The 18053-nt window shown below is 35.9% G+C and overlaps 1 protein-coding gene across 1 annotated transcript; it reads right to left on the bottom strand.

The window, feature by feature from the left end:
• Positions 1 to 2302: 2302 nt before the first annotated feature.
• Positions 2303 to 8549, bottom strand: LOC149845926 (vacuolar protein sorting-associated protein 2 homolog 1-like). The gene is made up of 5 exons (XM_089996087.1): positions 8272 to 8549; positions 7207 to 7337; positions 4069 to 4173; positions 2655 to 2915; positions 2303 to 2570 (listed from the first exon to the last, which is right to left on the bottom strand). The coding sequence occupies exons 1-5, from the start codon at positions 8306 to 8308 to the stop codon at positions 2433 to 2435; spliced, it is 672 nt and encodes a 223-aa protein (XP_089852213.1). The 5' UTR covers positions 8309 to 8549; the 3' UTR covers positions 2303 to 2432.
• Positions 8550 to 18053: the final 9504 nt, after the last annotated feature.

The raw sequence follows: 18053 nt of genomic DNA, 5'->3' as shown, positions 1-18053 counted from the left end.
GAGTGTACTTGATTATCTGAAAATAAAACATAAATAATTATAATTTTTAGAAAAGTAAAAAAAAATGTTTTTCTTCTGTGGTGGCATGTGAAAACTCTAAATATGTTGTGAAAATGTAATAGCATGAAATATTTGTTTAGACGAATTTCATAACTACTTAATGCATTTTGAATTTGAATTCTTATGTATACATGACAAAGATGTTTGTGGGTATCATCACTGCAAACCCTCACGAGACCTTACTCATCCACTGGGGTAACCCAGGGGTTTAAAGGGCTTGTTGCATATGATAAATGCAACCGTGATTCCTACGAAAGTGAGTTAGGTTTTTTATTTGCATGTTTTGTTTTGTTTTATGTTGTTTTGTTTTTATTAAGGGTCAGTTTGCTCGAGAACTAGCAAACGATAAGCATGGGAGAATTTGATCATGCATAATTCTTATGCATATTATATACACTTTATGTGTATGATTAATTGTGAAAAGAGATTAATAACCCTTGTTTATCGACTTTTGACAAGGCATTACTTAGTTTTCAAAAAGAAAAAATTGCACAAAGTAAAACCACTTGAGTGGTTTTTGAAAATTTGATTTTTTTAACAGCCTTTTTAAAATAGTTTTTTAAAACGAGTGTCTTTTGAATTTATTAAAAATTAGTAGAGTTTTTAAAAAAAATCTTAAAACAGCCACTAAACCGAAATTTTCTTTTAAATAAGAAAGATTTAGAGGAGGTTGGCGTCTCCTCTTGGGATTGACTACTCTTCTCTAATCCCTCCATCGGAAGCAGCCCCCAGGTATGCTTCTTCTCCCCCTTCTCGTTACTTTCCTGCACATAGAATATTCTTAGTTTGGAATGTATATAATTAATCTTTCGAACATTTCATCTAGAGTCGTCTGATTTCTATTTTGTTTTCTGCATTTTGATTAGAGTCAAATTGAATTCATTGCAGCATATTGTTGGTTTATACTTTTGTTTCAATTATGTTTTTAAAAGACTTGTAGTTGCCGATTGGTCGTCATGAAATCCATACCAAATCTGTCATCGTTGATAGATCTGGTCAGGATCCTCTAGACAAACCCTGATCTGGCCTGATCGAGTCCCGATCAGGCCAGAACAGGCCCAACTAACATTCTGATATGCTCAGACCCAGTGCAAACTGATATGTTTTAAAAAGAAATATTTTTTTTGTCGTGTGCTACCAATTAGGCTTGATTCAGCCTGAGACCGATTCAGGCCCAATCCGACCAACAAGTACTTTCTTCATATCTGGCCTAATCAACAAGTGACGAAAACAACAGCGTGATCCAGCATGTTCATGCAAGTTCATTCAGATTTGACAGATCAGACCTGAATATTTTTGTTAGATCAGATCACGCCCTAATTTGTCCTTATTTTTTATTGATTCACCATGCACAATTCAACCCATTTGGTCAAAACACATAGATCATGCAAATCGGCGTGCTCAGTTCTGCATCATTTTTTTAGACATTAAATACCTTAATCAAGCACAGGTTAATACGCGTATTTGATACCTATTGATCTACAGTCAAAAAGACCTGCTTGTAGTCGATCGTATGATCAATTCGCAACATGTATCCTCTGCATTACTTTTTTGTTTATGTCTTTTTATTTCAAGTAATACTCTATTTCATGTCAAGTTAGAGTTTTATTTCTTTAGAAAGTAAGTGTAATTAGATTCTTACATTTCTTTAGAATTTTTATTTTTTTTATTTTTTTAAACTAACAACTAGATTAGGAATCTAGTTTGTGTAGGTATTTTGTGTGCTTTGCAGGTAGATTCACATATTCTGAATAGAATGTCATCACCGGGGTCGTGCCCGTGCAAAGTAAAAGAGCTACTTCGTGAAAGGAGTCCTGTAGATTTTTATTTTTTTTAGCTTTTGACCATTTAATTGGGTTATAATAATTTTTATTTTTTGCTCAAACTCTTGTAATAGGGCAGAACACTTTGTTTGTCTTTAAGGCAATAAAGTTTTGTTATTGTATAAAGTACTCGCTGTGTTCGACTTGGACTTCACCGCGAACCGAAAATTTAAGATTTGATGTACGGTTTACATAAACCATTTTTACTGAAAAATATCTTTTAAAATACTTCTAAGAAAAGTTGCATCGGTAGCTTTAACTGTGTAGCTCACAAAAAGACAACCATGATCGGACCATCCTACTCCCAAAGTGAGGGACAAGAAGTAAACCTAACCCAACATCAAGTTGATCCATAATTACCCAAGTCAAATCAGCAGGCAAATAGCTATATCCCAAAAAATGGCCTAAACATAGCACCATTGGCATCAGAAAACGTGCTTTTATTCTATATCAGGCATCTAATTCTATAGTTTCCACAAAAATACAAGGATATGAACATGGAATATAACAAGCCCCAGGTTTTTGTCATTCTCATGTACAGAGACAATATCACATTTTCCTGAGATTATCCAGCCTAGCCTGCAAGTCACTGTCAATACCGTTATCCTCACTCGCTATCGATTCAGCCTGGGCAACTTTGGTAGTTCCAGCAGGAGCAGCCACAGCAGATGATGGGGCCTTGACCAGCTGCACCAACACAGGCGTTACCTCAATTGAAAAAAATCACCAGAACAATTTTCGATCAAAATAAATAAGCCAGAAAAATTTTACCTGTGAATCAATGTCAATTCCAATCTCATCAAGGACCTGGTTGACGAGCTCTTCTGTTTCTTCCTCTTCCTCATCTCCTTCCAAAGCATCATCAATGGCATCAGCCATTACCTCTGAGACCATCTCCATCTTTTCATTTTGTCTCTCAAACTCTTGCATTATCCTCTGCAGTGCAGGCAGGTTCATCTGCCTGTTCATTTGCCCCATAGCCTTGGTGACGCCTTTCATAGCCTCCCCCATTGCTTGTGTTGATTTCAATGTCTGATAATGTTGAATCACTTCAGTATCAGACCAATAAAGTGTTGATGAATTACATTCAGCACATAATATTTATTTCTGCTTCATGTGCTAAAACATGAATATCCTGATACGGCAATGAACATGATAAAGGGTGTTTGGTTGCATCTCATGTGATCTGGAATACATGAGATGGAATCAAATGTGATTTGAAGTCATGATTTCAAATCACATATTCCACCATGTGATTTGGAATCACATGAGATTCACTTTAACTGTTTCTCATTTGCATGAGATTCCAAAACACATGTTTGGTTAGCTGTGCAAATGAGATTCATTCTCGCATTTGCATAAGATTCCAAATCACGTTTGGTTACCTGTGCAAACGAGATTCATTCTCTCATTTGCATGAGATTCCAAATGACATTTGAATGCAACCAAACATACCAAAAAAAAAAAAAAAAATCTTGCTAGTAAAATATTTACTACTTGATATTCCTCGAGAAATTTCAAATGATCCACGATCCATAAACGGGATGCTGAAGCAATGTTCATTTGCATGTCACTATTTATTTTCATGGTGCTTGTGTCGTCCATTGGCCTACATACTTCTGCACAGATTACTCTATTTTAGTGGGAATGTTTTGAAAACTTTAATCTCTAACCTCAGTGCCTTTTGTGACTTCTTGAAACTGACAAACACATGACGGGATCGAATTATTAAGATGAACCTAAAATAAGAGATAAGAACAACACAGTAATCAAGCAACATTAATTTGTACATTCTCTATCACTGAGATACCAATAGGCTGAACACCATTACTTCGGATATTACGTCTAGATATGAAAGTGTGGATCCAAGTTCCGAAATTTTGTGCAGATGAACAAAATGTGATAATATCCATCACCTTTGGGTAGGAAGATATAATAAATGGTGTAATAGACTATTCAAAAGGGAGGATACCAGTTGACACATAAGTATCCATTACAAGAATCAAAAGGAAAACCGCAGCCCAAAAATGAGGTGGAAGGAGGCATGAATATTGAAAAAAAGTTACATTGTATGCACACTTTGTTCCATAAAAGAGAAAACCAAAGAAATAAATGAACGTTGGCTGTTTTGCATGTGTATGTGTGTTTCTGTTGGGTTGGGGTGGGAAAGGAGAGTACAACTGACCTGTATTCTGAGAGAAACACCTTGGAGTTGTGATTTGAGTGCATAGAATTTTGTGATTTGATGCCTTGTCCGAATAAGGTCCTTCGCCATTACTTTTACAGCAGCCTGAAACAAAGGATAATAATAGAACAGTAAAAATACACGTGAGCAAACTACAAACCATAAATTTCATTTGTTTGTACACCATTGTCCAGATAGTGCACACCATGTTTAAACAGTGAAAAGCAAATCATGAGAGATGGTGAAAATATTTCAATAAATGTGTTAAAACACTGAACTAAGAACATAATTGCATTATTTTTCAAACATATGATAAGTATGCAGTTGCCTTGAAAATCTTCATATACAACAACAACAACAACAACTACGCCTTCATCCCAAAACAATTGGGGTCAGCGATATGAACCAAAAAAGAAATTCATTTTGGGTCTTCCACATGAATCCTTTTCCTCCAATCATTTCTATCCAACGCCATGTCCTCGGTGAGGTTCAAAGCATTCATATCCTTTCCTATCATCTCCATCCAAGTCTTCCTAGGCCTACCCCGACCTCTTTTAACTAATATATTTTCCCATTTCTCCAACCTTCTAACTGGAGCATCATTAGGCCTTCGCCGAATATGTCCAAACCACCGTAAACGATTCTCTCGCATCTTATTTTCAATGGGTGCAACACCTACCTTCTTACGTATCTCTTCGTTCCGAATCTTATCTTTTATTGTATTTCCACACATCCATCTAAGCATCCGCATCTCAGCTACACTCATTTTTTGAATATGATGTCTCTTGGCAGCCCAACATTCCATACCATATAGTAAAGCGGGTCTAATAGTCGTCCTATAAAACTTTCCCTTCAACCGCAATGGCATTCTACGATCGCACAGCACTCCTTGAAAATCTTCATATGCAATCTAAATTTCAAAGACTATGCAAAAGCTAGCATAAAAAGAAACTGGAAAGGACCAATTGACTGCTAGCCCACTTAATAACTCATGGTCCATATGCAGTACAAATTAATCAAACCATCAAAGTCATAGATGCATCATTAAGTAGCAAGATATATGTCATCAAATGATTAATGGTTGTTGTAATGCGAGGATTTAGCTTACATCATACCTGCTATAAGTAACATGCAAATGTGCTAGTCTTTCTATTTCATTACCCTCTATTGCAAAATTTTATATTCAACCTGACTGCACTTGAATATTTCAAATGTGAACTCCCACGGAATGCTGAACTCTTTTGGTTATAATCACCAGAATTAAGAAAGTTTTTGTAGGAAATGCATAACCAGACACACTAGTACAGTTGTTATTTAACCCAACAGGTAACTCCATCATGGCAAACATCTCCACAAGTGGTTCCCTACTCCATCTTTAATGAACCACTGACCAAAATTGGTTAATAATACAAGGCCTTGACTCAAAACTGGTATGATCTAGAACCATATCATGCAGGTACCACTACAGACAATCATAATGGAGTATCTAACTGACATTGTTATAAAGCACCAAACCATTGCTTGTTTTGTGAAAATTAGTAGTAGGACAAAGTAGATGGAAAGTTAAGGTAAAAAGGATTATTAAGGCCCCGTTTAATCTGATTTTCACTGGAAAACTGGTTAGAAGGAATAAACCCAGTTGTGGCATCCGTTTGGATGACACAGAACCCAGTTTTCATAAATCAGGTTTCAATGAAAACTTGGTTTATGGGACCCCTTGAGAACCTAGATTTTTCAAGAATGAAACCGGGTTTATTGGGAACCCCCTCTTTCCCTCATGCTTGACCCTCACGTCTCCCTTCCATTACGCATTGCACAGTTTTGGCCATTTTCTGATGGGTTGCCGAAAGTGTTGTTGCTGTTTTTTTTTTAAAATTGAAAATGCTGTTTCATTCGGCAGAGATGATACCAGTCTGGCCATTGGTGGCTGGTTGAGAAATAGTTGAAAATGTGTGTGTGTGTGTGTGTGTGTGTGTGTGTGTTTCTCCTGAAAAAGCTGTTTTGTGTCATTGGCCAGAAAATAATTAGACATTTTCTTTTAATTTTTTTTTGTGTTTCTGGCAATAAAAAACTCGTTTTCTATGTTTTTGGTCATTGCCCTCCGTCATCCAAATGGGACCCAAGACTGATCCTAGCTAACCACATTTTTAATGTTTAAGGAAAGGAGAATAAGGATCCTATCACATTTTACTGTACACTAGATACCACCATTTCCCAAAGACTTGCTATCACCTCTAGATAATAGTACGAGCAGGAGTGGACTAAAGCAAATTTTGGATTTGCAATCTCTTGAGGCACTACTGGCAATCCAGGGCGAACTTTTTTCAGAAACTGACTAATCTAAGGCCGACCTGCCCAAATTATTCAGCAATTAACTCTAACTCTAATTTAAATTTCCACAAAATAAAACCTCTCATATACAAAAATAGAAAGCCTACCATGTAAAAAGAAAACTATTCTTTTCTCAAAAAAAGAAGAGAAAACTATTCTTAAACTACTAGAAATAGAGTAATGAAGCATGACAGGCCACATAAGTATGATTTCCTACTCTCTTCAAAGGAACATGGAGGTTGTCTAATTTTAAGGCGAACTCCAATTATGATGAGATGTCAGACTGATACAAGTTATAAAGTCATTGCTACTGCTTCAGTTTTAAACAGTGACAAGAGCAACCTAATCAATCTGCATAACAGAAGTCCATCCACAACAAGTGAATCTTCCAACCTAAAGGCCAAAAGATTGCACCAAAGAAATGAAAGAAAACAACAAATTGAGCATACTCATTCTCGACAGCAGAATTTGCTGCCAAAGGAAAAAATTTGCAAAACTACAAACAAACCAGTAGCAGCTATAAGCAATCAGATGGGTTTCATGGCCATCTAATCTGCACGAGTATCAAGACGTAAATGTTGATTGATGAATCTGAACAATCAAAGGACATACTACAAAGGGAAAATGCTTTATCCTACATACGATGATCACATCAATAGGTCCTTCAGGCAATCACAAATAGCAAAAAACTGACCGATAACCTCATAACATGCTCTCTACAATATGAAGATGTCAAGTTCTATCTTACACAACATGAGAACAACGATCATACACTTGCAATGTAGTGTCAGGACAGCCGAATATTACCATTTGACCTTGCTTTGCCGTCTTCTTGATTTCGGCAATTAGCTTCTTCTCTTGTGTCTGCAAACTCTGCCTCTCTCGCTCAATCTCCCGAATGGATTTGTCTAGCATTCTCTTGTTTTCCCGCAGAAGCTCTATACAACAATGCGACAAAAATATCCAACTACAGTCAAGAACGACCAAAACACAAACACAAAAGTTTCTTCTTTTCCAATGCAGGGAAAGAAAATGGCAGCATCAATTATGTGCTCAATAATAAATTATGAACCACCAGAACTGATCCTAAACCACGTAGAATTCAGTTTCACGGATCATGAAATCGTTTGAAGTAATCCTCCCTTATTCCCTTGGTTGCTACCAACGAGTCTATTTCGGAAAGAAGATTCCTAACGCTAGCATAGAAGATCAAAACCACTATTGAAATTATGTGTTTTAATCAATCTAGAAATCAGCCTGTGCTTGCTGAAGAATTCCAAAATTCAATCCCATATACCAAAAGCCCCAAGTAAACCAATTCTACCAACTATTGCACAACTAAAAAACGCAAGCAGAATTATTTATCAAAACAAAAGAAAGAAAGAAAGAAAGGGGGTCGGAGAAAAAAAGGAAAAATACAAATACAAATTTGGTGCGAAGACTAAAAATCGCATTCGTTCTGATAATTCGACTAGACCTGGAGATTAGAAGATTGAAAACGCCATTGAAATTGTGAGTTCCTAAAGACTCCTGCTTGATATTAGCCCGTGTTAAGCGAATGAATTCCCCAAAATTCGATTCCACGCACCAAATATCCCAATCAATTCATTCCTCTAATTATTACAGAACAAGAAAACGCGAAATCAATAGGGTTATTGATTAGAATATAAGAAACAAAAGGTAGGTCAACAAAAGCAAAATAAAAATACAAATTTGGAGCAAAGAGTAAAGTTGATATGCGTCTTTATAATTCGACATCCCCCGAAGATCAAATCCCGAGGTAGATTCCCCCGTCGGAGAGCCGCTCGGTCGCCGGATTTAACTGTCACCACTTTGTTCAACGGCATCGAATCGAGAGAGAGAGAGAGATACCTGCGGGGGTTTTCTTCTTGCCGAAAAGGAAACTCATTCTGAACAATCGGTTTTGGGAAGATGGAAAGGAGATGGGAAACAATCGAGCCTTTAGAGATGGGAAACAATCGAGCCTTTAGAGATGGGAAGGAGAGATCTCCGCCTTCTTCTTGGATTCCCTTCGACGTCTGACTTCTTTCTCTCTCCCCTTCGCCTTTCTTTTATTATTCTCGATTGCTAGAGAGAGAGAGAGAGAGAGAGAGAGAGAGACTCCTTCTGCCCGCCTCCCCCTCCGCGCTCGGTCTCGCGCGGGCGCACACGCACACGCATACAAAAGGTTGGACTGTTCGGACTGGTCTTCGCCTGACATAGCTCCGCGTAGGGACCAACATTTTTAATGGCAATTTATCGGCCCAGAAAATATCGTATTATTTTAAATCTTTTTTTGCTTTTGCATCTTATCAACAAAATCTCCCTAAATAAATAAACAAATAAACAATATAAACGTACTCTAATAGTCTACTGTCAATGGGTCGGGTTTGTATCCGGTACACAACTCGACCGAAACATGAATTCTGGCTATGGACATGAAAAATGCCAACCCGAATAATATTCGGGTCATCCCAAACCTGACCCGAGCAATATGCAGGCAGGGTTTGGGTCATGATTTTTGTCGAGTACTAGATTCAACCCGGCTTTTTTTATGAGTACCCAACCAAACTCGAGTAATTTATATGTTATTTTAATAAAAAAACTCTAATAGAAAAAGAAAGTTTTGCCTATGAAAAGCTTTTCAAAAGATTTTTTTTTTTTTTTGCTTTTTGTGTAGATGAGAAAAACAAAATGAGAAAATATGAACAAATTTGCTGGAGGTGAAATGGGTGGTGGGTGCTGGTGAGATGGATGGTGGTGGTGGTGAGTGTAAAAATAAATTTTCTCTTAGTAGGAAATATTTTCTACCCCTTGTGGAGGAATGTTTCTTATAAAAAAGTGTATTTTTTTAGAAAAAACTCTCTCAGCAAAAAAGTCTCTTGTTTGAAAGGGTCAGAAAATCTGTACCAAATTTTCATTTTGGAACACTTTTCCTGCATCTTTCTCGCTTCCAAACGTGCCCCAAGAGTTTCACACTCAAAGCCTGTCCCTTGTTGCAAGGCCAAAGCAACCAAAAGCTATTTTTGGTCAGAAAAGTAGTACTTATAGACTTTTACACCATGGATATGGCCGATGTTGGACCTCACAATCCATAGTGAGATGTCAAACAAGGGGTGTCAACAGGTTTGGTTCAGACACAAGACACAGGTGAAACCAAACCTGATTTGAGATACTGGTATCGGGTCTGGACTTGGGTGCAATCCGACCTACCATAAGAGAAATCATACCCAAACCCTATAAGGATTACATGAACCAAACCCGATCCATACCTGGTAAAATAATAATTTTTTTGTCCTTGGACTATAAAAAAAATCACAATGTTTTAGCCATTTAAAATATCTACTAAAATAATGTGCTATTTTTTTCATGATACTTTCGGAATATCACTGATATTTGTGACAAACATAGTTATGCAATACGAGAAATGACTAAAGATAAATTAAAATAATGAACAGATGATTGAAAAGTTTTTGCGTTCAAAAGGATGGATGAAGAAAATGATATTTAAAATTGAGTTAAAAAACAGAAAATGATATACATGTATATCTGTCTGTTTGTGTGTGTCACATTTTTTTTTTTTTTAAAATCAAGGTAAGCTGTTAACACTGGAATTCAAATTCTAGAATTAATGCAATAAAAACCTGAGATATGATAAAATTGAATCCATATTGGATTTTTTTTTTCAAAATTGAGCATGTACAGTGGAAAGCACAAGTACAGTTATAATTACTTTTTTCAAAATTGAGCATGTAAACTTTTCACTCAAAAGCACAATTTTTTTTTTTTTTGCTTTTATTGTGGAAAATGTTTATTTTTGTTTACAAAGTTCTATCTAAAAAAAGTGCTTTAAACGGACTTTTGCGACCAGCCAACAAATTTATGAATTGCTAGGCCTGTCAATGGTTCCGCGGCTTCTGTCTGGAGCGGATCTCAGGTTGGTCTGGAGTCTGGACCAAAGACGGGCTTGGGGTCTGTTTACCAGGTTTAGCTGGAGCTGGATTATGTAGGAACATATCCAGGTCCAGGTAAATGATTGCAAGAATTAGACCCGGTAAAATCTCTTGTTGAAAGATGTTTCATGTGAAATCATAGGGCTGTCAACGGGTCGGGTACCTGACTCATCAGAGTGTACTGAACCTGCCCAAACAATAATTGGTCAGGTTTGGGTTTTGTCTGGTCACAAAAATAAGATCCCAAACTCCGATACTTATAATTTCAGAAGCTTACTTTTACTAAAATACATATAAAACATTCAGGTTGGGTCGGGTCACAATTTTTATAAATTTTTTATTTTTTTTCTCTTGAATCTAACCGTACGGATGTGAATTGAATCATCCAATTTTGATGCATAAATGAGATTTTTTTAAGGCTTTAAAATCAATGTCTAATATTCTACATATGCAAGTATTCAAAAATCATAATTTTACATAGAAAATACGTGGCCTATTTTTGGGCGGGAAAAGGGACAGCCACGCGTAACAATCCGAAATTCATTTCAACGGTCAGGATTGTCAAATAAGGACAAGTCTCATTTGACAAATGACCTGATTCGGATCCCTTCAATATGCCCCAGGCTCCCAGCCCTTATCTTTAAGGCCTTAAGGAACGAAAGCTCAAAAAAAAACAAAACAACGTTCAACTTCATCTCTCAAAACCCCAATACGTGAAGGAGGCGGTCATTAAGGCCTAGGACATGCTCACCATTGTTGGCCAGTCTACAAGTCAGCTGGTCCCTCTGCAAGCTCTCTCTCTCTCTCTCTCTCATTGATGGCCAAACCCTCTCTCTCAAAAATGATATTTCTTATCTTTTTTAAAATTTCCTTAAAAAAATACCACTTTTCCCGAGATTTTTCCTTGCGGAGAAATTCCGGAGAGCCATATTTGTGACAAAGGGGCCTGGCCACCAAACAATTTGAAGAAAAAAAAATACACATAAGGCCACATATATATATATATATATATATATATAGAGAGAGAGAGAGAGAGAGACCTACATAACATGATATTTGAATCCACACATAGGTCATGAGTTTTCGATGAAAAAATGATATTTGGAGACTCAAAAATTTACAAATATCTTGAACAGTTGATTTTTTGTACACTGTAAAAACCCACCAATGCATCAAAATCGAATACTTCAAAAGTTGATCCCTATAAAATCAAGAACATAGATCACTTCTGTAGGATCAGAATTTAAAAATAAAATGAAAAAAACCCTAAAAAACTCATTTAGCAAGTACCCATTACTCTCTCTCTCTCTCTCTCTCTCTCTCTCTCTATATATATATATATATATATATATATATAGAGAGAGAGAGAGAGAGAGAGTAATGCATTCCTTAGGGCCCCTATTTCTTTAGGTCTCATTATGTCCCTTCAAAAATCATAGTTTTAAGTTTTTTTCTCACGTCTGACACTGTAGATGTGATCTATAGGTTTTGTTTAATGGGAACCGACTTTTGGATCACCGAAAACTGACCTGTATACAGGTTTTTCGATGATCCAAAATCAATGGCGATGAAGGTACCAGTTTTTTTCGGCTCATAAAAATATGTTTTTTTCTTGAAAAAACATGATCCAATATTGAATTCTTATTAAATCGAGCATGCTAAACACATCTAACTATTCAGATCAATCATAAAACACTTAAAAAGAATGGAGCAGAATGAGAAATGAGGCCTAATATGTTCAGTTCCCGTGTGTGTATATATATATATATATATATATATATATATATATATATATTGTCACTAGAATATGAGAACAAAAAATATGGGTATTTCCAACACTTTTTTTGCAAATCCAACCATGTGGACCTGCTTGGCATGGTGAATTTGCTAGGAATCAACTATTTGATCTTGTAATTTCAATAAAAAAATGTGATTCTTGAATGCTTGAATATTTATGAAAATTATGAGTCATTGATTTTAAAACCTTAAAAAATATCATTTATGCATAAAATTGGATGATTTAAGAGCGAGTTCTTATAAAACCAAACATAGAGATGGCATCCGTAATGTTAAATTCAAGAGTAAAGAACAAAAAATTCATGAAAATCGCGGTTCACAAATTAGTTCTCATATTCTAGTAATTCTATATATATAGAATATGAGAATTGAAATATAAGAACTAGAATATGATAACTAGAAATATGGGCATCTCCGACACTGTTTTTGCAAATCCAACCATGTGGATGTGCTTGGCATGGTGAATTTGCTGAGAATCTACTATTGGATCATGTATTTTCTTTGAAAAAATATGATTTTTGATTGCTTGAATATTTATAAAGATTATGAGCCATTGATTTTAAAGCCTTAAAAAAATCACGTTTATCCATCAAAATTGAATGATTCAAGAATGTGTTCTTATAAATCCAAGTATGTAGATCACATCCATATGGTAATTAGATTAAAGAGAAAAAAACAAAAAATCCATAAAAATAGGGGTTCACACATTAGTTCTCATATTTTCAATTCTCATATTCTAGTGATTATATATATAGTCACTAGAACATGAGAACTGAAATATGAGAACTAAAAATATAAATATTTACAGCACTTTTTTTGCAAATCCAACCATGTGGATGTGCTTAGCAGGATGAATTCGCTAGGAACTATATATATAGTCACTAGAACATGAGAGCTGAAATATGAGAACTAAAAATATAAGCATTTCTAGCACTTTTTTTGCAAATCCAACCATGTGGATGTGCTTTGCAGGGTGAATTTGATAGGGATCAACCATTGGATCGTGTAGTTTTAATGAAAAAATATGATTTTTGAATGCTTGAACTTTTATGAAGATTATGAGCCATTGATTTTAAAGCCTTAAAAAAATCTCCTTTATGCATCAAAATCGGATGATTCAACAGCGGGTTCTTATAAAACCAAGCATGTAGATAACATCTCTATGGTTAGATTCGAGAGAAAAGAACAAAAAATCTATGAAAATCGCAATTCACACATTAGTTCTTATATTTAATTAGTGATTATATATATATATATATATAGGATTAACATTTGGTAGTGTCCATCTAAACATTCTAATGAGCTCGAAATCGTTCTTGACCCAATCAGACCTCATGTTAAATTGGGTATGGTCCAAATGCTAGCAACCGGCTTTTGGATCATGTGTTTTTTATTAAAAACATGATTTTATGAGCAGAGAAAATATCGTATATTGTGGATTGTTGATTTTTTAAAGCTCATGAAATCATATTTATGCATTGTAAACCAAAAAACCTCATTTTGATTGTATTTCTCCTGGAATGAAGCATGTACAGTGGAAAGATAACCCCCCTGACTGGGTTATGTAACTGGGCTCTCAGCACTTTTTTGCTGTAGGCCACAGGGAGGGAGGCCTTTCCCCCCAGCTTGATAAAAAAAAAAAAAAAACTAAAGTGGTGCGTTGTGTTGATTGAAAATTCCAATTATATTTGTAATAATGTTCAATAATGAGAGAGAGAGAGGCATTATTGTTATGTTGTTAGTATCTGATTATTTAGATGCTTATTTTATTCTTTTCTTTTAAGTGAAGATTATGCAGATTTCTCAACCATACCCCAACTCAATCTACACCACGAGGTGTACATTTGGGGTTACTGGACACCCTTCAATTCAATTGCACCAGGCTGTGAGCATCATGGATAAAATTAAATTTAATCCAGCAGCTTATAGCTCACCTGAAACATCCTGTGAGACGCTTATATCACATTTTAGAGTCGCTTGCCCCACATGGAGGCAGGCTTATTAAGTATGGGCCATCAAGCTACCCCTTGCTTCACAACTCAACATAAAAGTCCAGATCTGTCCAACTGTCTAACACGCTTCCAAAAAGAGGCATTATGTTTCCTCCCAACCGGTTGGGTTTGGTTTGTCCTAAATAGAACCAGACCCAAACTTGATTTGAGATGATGGTACTGGGTCCGGACTTGGGTCTAATCAAACCCATCATAATAGAAACTATACCTGGATCCTATAAGGATTACATGAACCAGATACAGACCATGCCTGATAAAATAATATTTTTACATCTTTACATTGAAAAAATTTGGATCTTAATTAAAACTCGGATCGGGCCCAAGTTTAGTATGAAGTTTCACAAACCATACATGACTATATATTAATTTGACCCTTCAGATCTGACCCAGATTCTAATCGGGGTTGTTTATCACCAAACCCTAACCCTATAAGGTTTGGTACGGGTCAGGTCTGGGTCAAATCCGACCCGTTGGCACCCTTATATATGTACCACACCGCCAATCATCATGAAGTCAAATGAGATGGAGGGACGGTTAGGTTATATCTCACTATCCTAACGGTGGGTCCTTGTTCCAACAGTGTTATCCTCCATCTTGCTTATCAAGAAAAAGAAAAAAAAAAAAGAGAGGACACTTAAGCTTTGGATATCATTCAAAAACTTTGTCATACTTAATCCATAAAACCTCTATGTTTTGTCATTAAATTTACATTATATCTCAAAATATGACCTTTAAAAATTTATTAATCACTTTTTCTTTCTTCTCCTGCAAATATCATGTCTTATTTCTATAAAGTTGAACATTTTTAAGGATAAAAGAACAACAAAATGAAAAGAGGAATTTACATATAGGTGCATAATGAATGACATATTTATGTTTAGCTGCCTTAGTTTTCAAATACTTAAGATAGAGCAAATTACACGTATAGTACCTATTGTATGACAGATTGAAGCTCAGCTGCCTTAGTATTCATATATTTAAGATAAACGCCTAACTTTTGAAGAAATTGCTCGGATTAAATTAACTTTTAAATCACCTACTGCAGTTAATTCTTTAAAATATCACTTTTGCCATTTTTTCTTTTGTATATACATATTTCCAATAATAAAGTTGGAGTTAATTTTTCTTTTATATCATTGAAACATTACTTTTATAGATCATTTTTTTGCCCTAAAGTTAAGGTTAAACCAAAGTTTCTAGTTAAGTGTGAACTGGAAGCGAGGCGCTTTTAAAATTTTAAGAAACAGAAAGTGCAGGATGACTTAGAAGCGAACCGAAAATCGTTTTGAAAGTGAGAAGGAAAGCAACATAAGAAGCAAACTGGAGGCGAAGAGTAAACAAAGAGAAAAGCAACTTAAGATTTGAGTGGGAAGCAAATAAGAATCGAGTTTTTTCGATATTGGGCAAAAAAAATTATTAAAAGCTCAAAGCCAAGAAAAAAAATTCACTTCCTGATATTGGAAAGTGAGTGGAAAGCGAGCCAGAAACGAGCTTTCCAATAATGAGAAGCACACTTTCCATTTAAAATGGTTGCTTCCCCACAAATTTTGAATGTAACATGTTTTGGAAATGCAGTTCATATAACTTTTCCAGTAACCCTGGGTTAAGCAAATAATTTCTGAGAGTAAAAGTGAAGTAGGTAGTCATCCGAGTAATTTTTTAAAACATTAAGCATTTGTAGACCTATATGCAAATGACCCAAATAAAAAATTAAGGGAGTAAATATTAAATCGTTACCCACCTAATCCATCATGCCCCAAAGGCAGGTTGGCGTGTAATACCATGAATATGTTCCAATTGTTGGACTATGAAAGTTTCGAAGGAACTGCAGCTAAGTCATTTTTTTTTTTATATTTACACAGGGAAACCGCCGAGGATCAGAGACCTAGCACCGCTGGTTCTACCATCGAAATACCTTTTTGAAAGTTTCCAAATATTAGTGATGCAATTTTTCAATTATTTCAAAAAAGTTAGGTGCCATTGTGGAGATTTCCCTAATAAAAAAAGAAAACAAGAGGAAATAAAGACTCAAATTGCCCATGGGACTGTTGATACCTGACATAATGAGAGTGGACCAATCTATTATTGTTCTGAACATTACGTGGCAGAAGTAGAATTTACCTTTTCAAGCCACTGTAAGTTGAGTCATATGTATAAATAGACAAGGAGTTTACAGATTTTAATCACTCACGAGATCTGAATCCTCTCTTCTCATCAAACATGGCGTTTCTTGCAGACCCAAATGTGAGAACATTCTGGGTTTTGTGTTCTCTTCTATTTCTGCAAGGCAGAGCACTCTGCTACCTGTTCAAAGTTGGAGATCTAGACTCATGGGGATTACCACCTTCAGTAGCTCCAAAGATCTACAATGATTGGTCCCAGAAAAACTTCAGCATTGGTGACTCTCTCTGTAAGTTTTTTATTCCTTTGCAACTTGATTTTCCATAAAATCACAGATCATTCTCCAAGCTTTTTTAGAGAAAAACCTATTTTAGATTTCATATTTCAACTTGTGATTTATTGCAGTGTTTCTGTACCCGCCAAGTGAAGATTCAGTGATCCAAGTAACAGAATATGCATTCAAGATCTGCAACCTCTCCAATCCAATAGCATATTTTGATGATGGTAACACTGTGTTCAATATTACTGGCCCTGGTACCTTCTATTTCACCAGTGGGGTCAATGGGCATTGCCTCAAATTGCAGAAGCTTGCAGTTTCTGTTCCTTCAAATGGGACATTTTACCCATCTTCTGCTCCAACCTCACTGCCTGATACTAGTTCACCTTCTTATCCTACCGTCTTCGGACCGACGGGATCGACGTCATTATCTGCACCAGCCATGACCATTACATCTGTTTACACTACTGCTTTGGTTCTCTTCTCTTTTCTCTTCTTATATTAAAACATAGAACAAAATCCTTAAGTGGGAGATATAGATCTGTTGTTTGTGGGGACTGTAAACTTTTGCAGATATATATGTAAGCCGGTATTAGATTTTGATTTCTGAGAGAATATCTGTTTCTTATATGTAATTGAAGAAGTTGGAATTACTATTCTTTGTAGTTTGATCGAAGAGAATAATGTTAATGTGGAGAAAATGAAATTGGTGGAAGTTTTTAGTTGGTTATCTATATCAGAGTCCTTTCCTGATTGCGGATTTTGGGGTCTGGTGCTTGGGACTTTTTAACTGGCCTTTCACTCTTCATTTGATGCTTATGAGGAAAACCGATTTCTTTTGTGATTTGTATTGGTTCCGGAACACGATTTCCAAAGAACACTGATCCCATCATTCGAAATAGGATGAGTTTCATCCTACCCATCCAATCAACGGCTAGATGGTTCTGCTGGATGGCTAGGATTGAATGGACGATGGAACCCATCCTATTTCAAATGATGGGATTAGTGTTCATTTTCAAAAGGCTTATTGTCGGCCTTTAGTTTCTTTACTTTATGGGACTCTCCAGGCATGACAGGCTCAACAATTTTAGTATCTGCAGAAAGTTTTTGAAGTCGTTGTGGCTCAATGGTTGAGGAAGGAATCTCTCTCTCTCTCTCTCTTTGAAGCTCACATAGGCAAGCAATTTTAATAAAGCTAATGCCTAGAGAGTAGAAACACTTAAAACACTTTCTACAGGCTCTGATTTGCATAAGCTTTGTAGCCCATTTTAGACTTGCCTATTAAAAATGTTGAGAGAGGGTTGCCATACAATGTCATCCACGGCTACCGCTTTGCATGAGAATCATACTTTGAGCATGGTTAAAGCAAATGCAGTTGTCTGGCTTTTTGTCTCGAGTTTATCAAACAACTTGAACAATTTACTGCAGTGACATATTTGTTGCACCCAAAATCCTGGATAGCCGCATAAAGTGCCACAAGTATGGGATTTGGTG

The sequence above is a fragment of the Nuphar pumila genome, chromosome 2, assembly GCF_984573655.1.
Source record: "Nuphar pumila chromosome 2, dmNupPumi1.hap1.1, whole genome shotgun sequence".
Lineage (NCBI taxonomy): Eukaryota > Viridiplantae > Streptophyta > Magnoliopsida > Nymphaeales > Nymphaeaceae > Nuphar > Nuphar pumila.
The sequence above is the reverse complement of the archived record's forward strand: the minus strand, read 5'-3'. Positions and strand labels throughout refer to the sequence as shown.

Bases quoted from the DNA above. Each gene is read 5' to 3' on its own strand.
- LOC149845926 (XM_089996087.1), bottom strand. From the start codon at position 8,308: ATGAGTTTCCTTTTCGGCAAGAAGAAAACCCCCGCAG. The intron at 7,338-8,271 runs GTATCTCTCTCT...ATTGTTGTATAG, and splicing joins CAAGAAGAAAACCCCCGCAG to AGCTTCTGCGGGAAAACAAG. The intron at 2,916-4,068 runs GTCAGTTGTACT...CAACATTATCAG, and splicing joins GTGTTTCTCTCAGAATACAG to ACATTGAAATCAACACAAGC.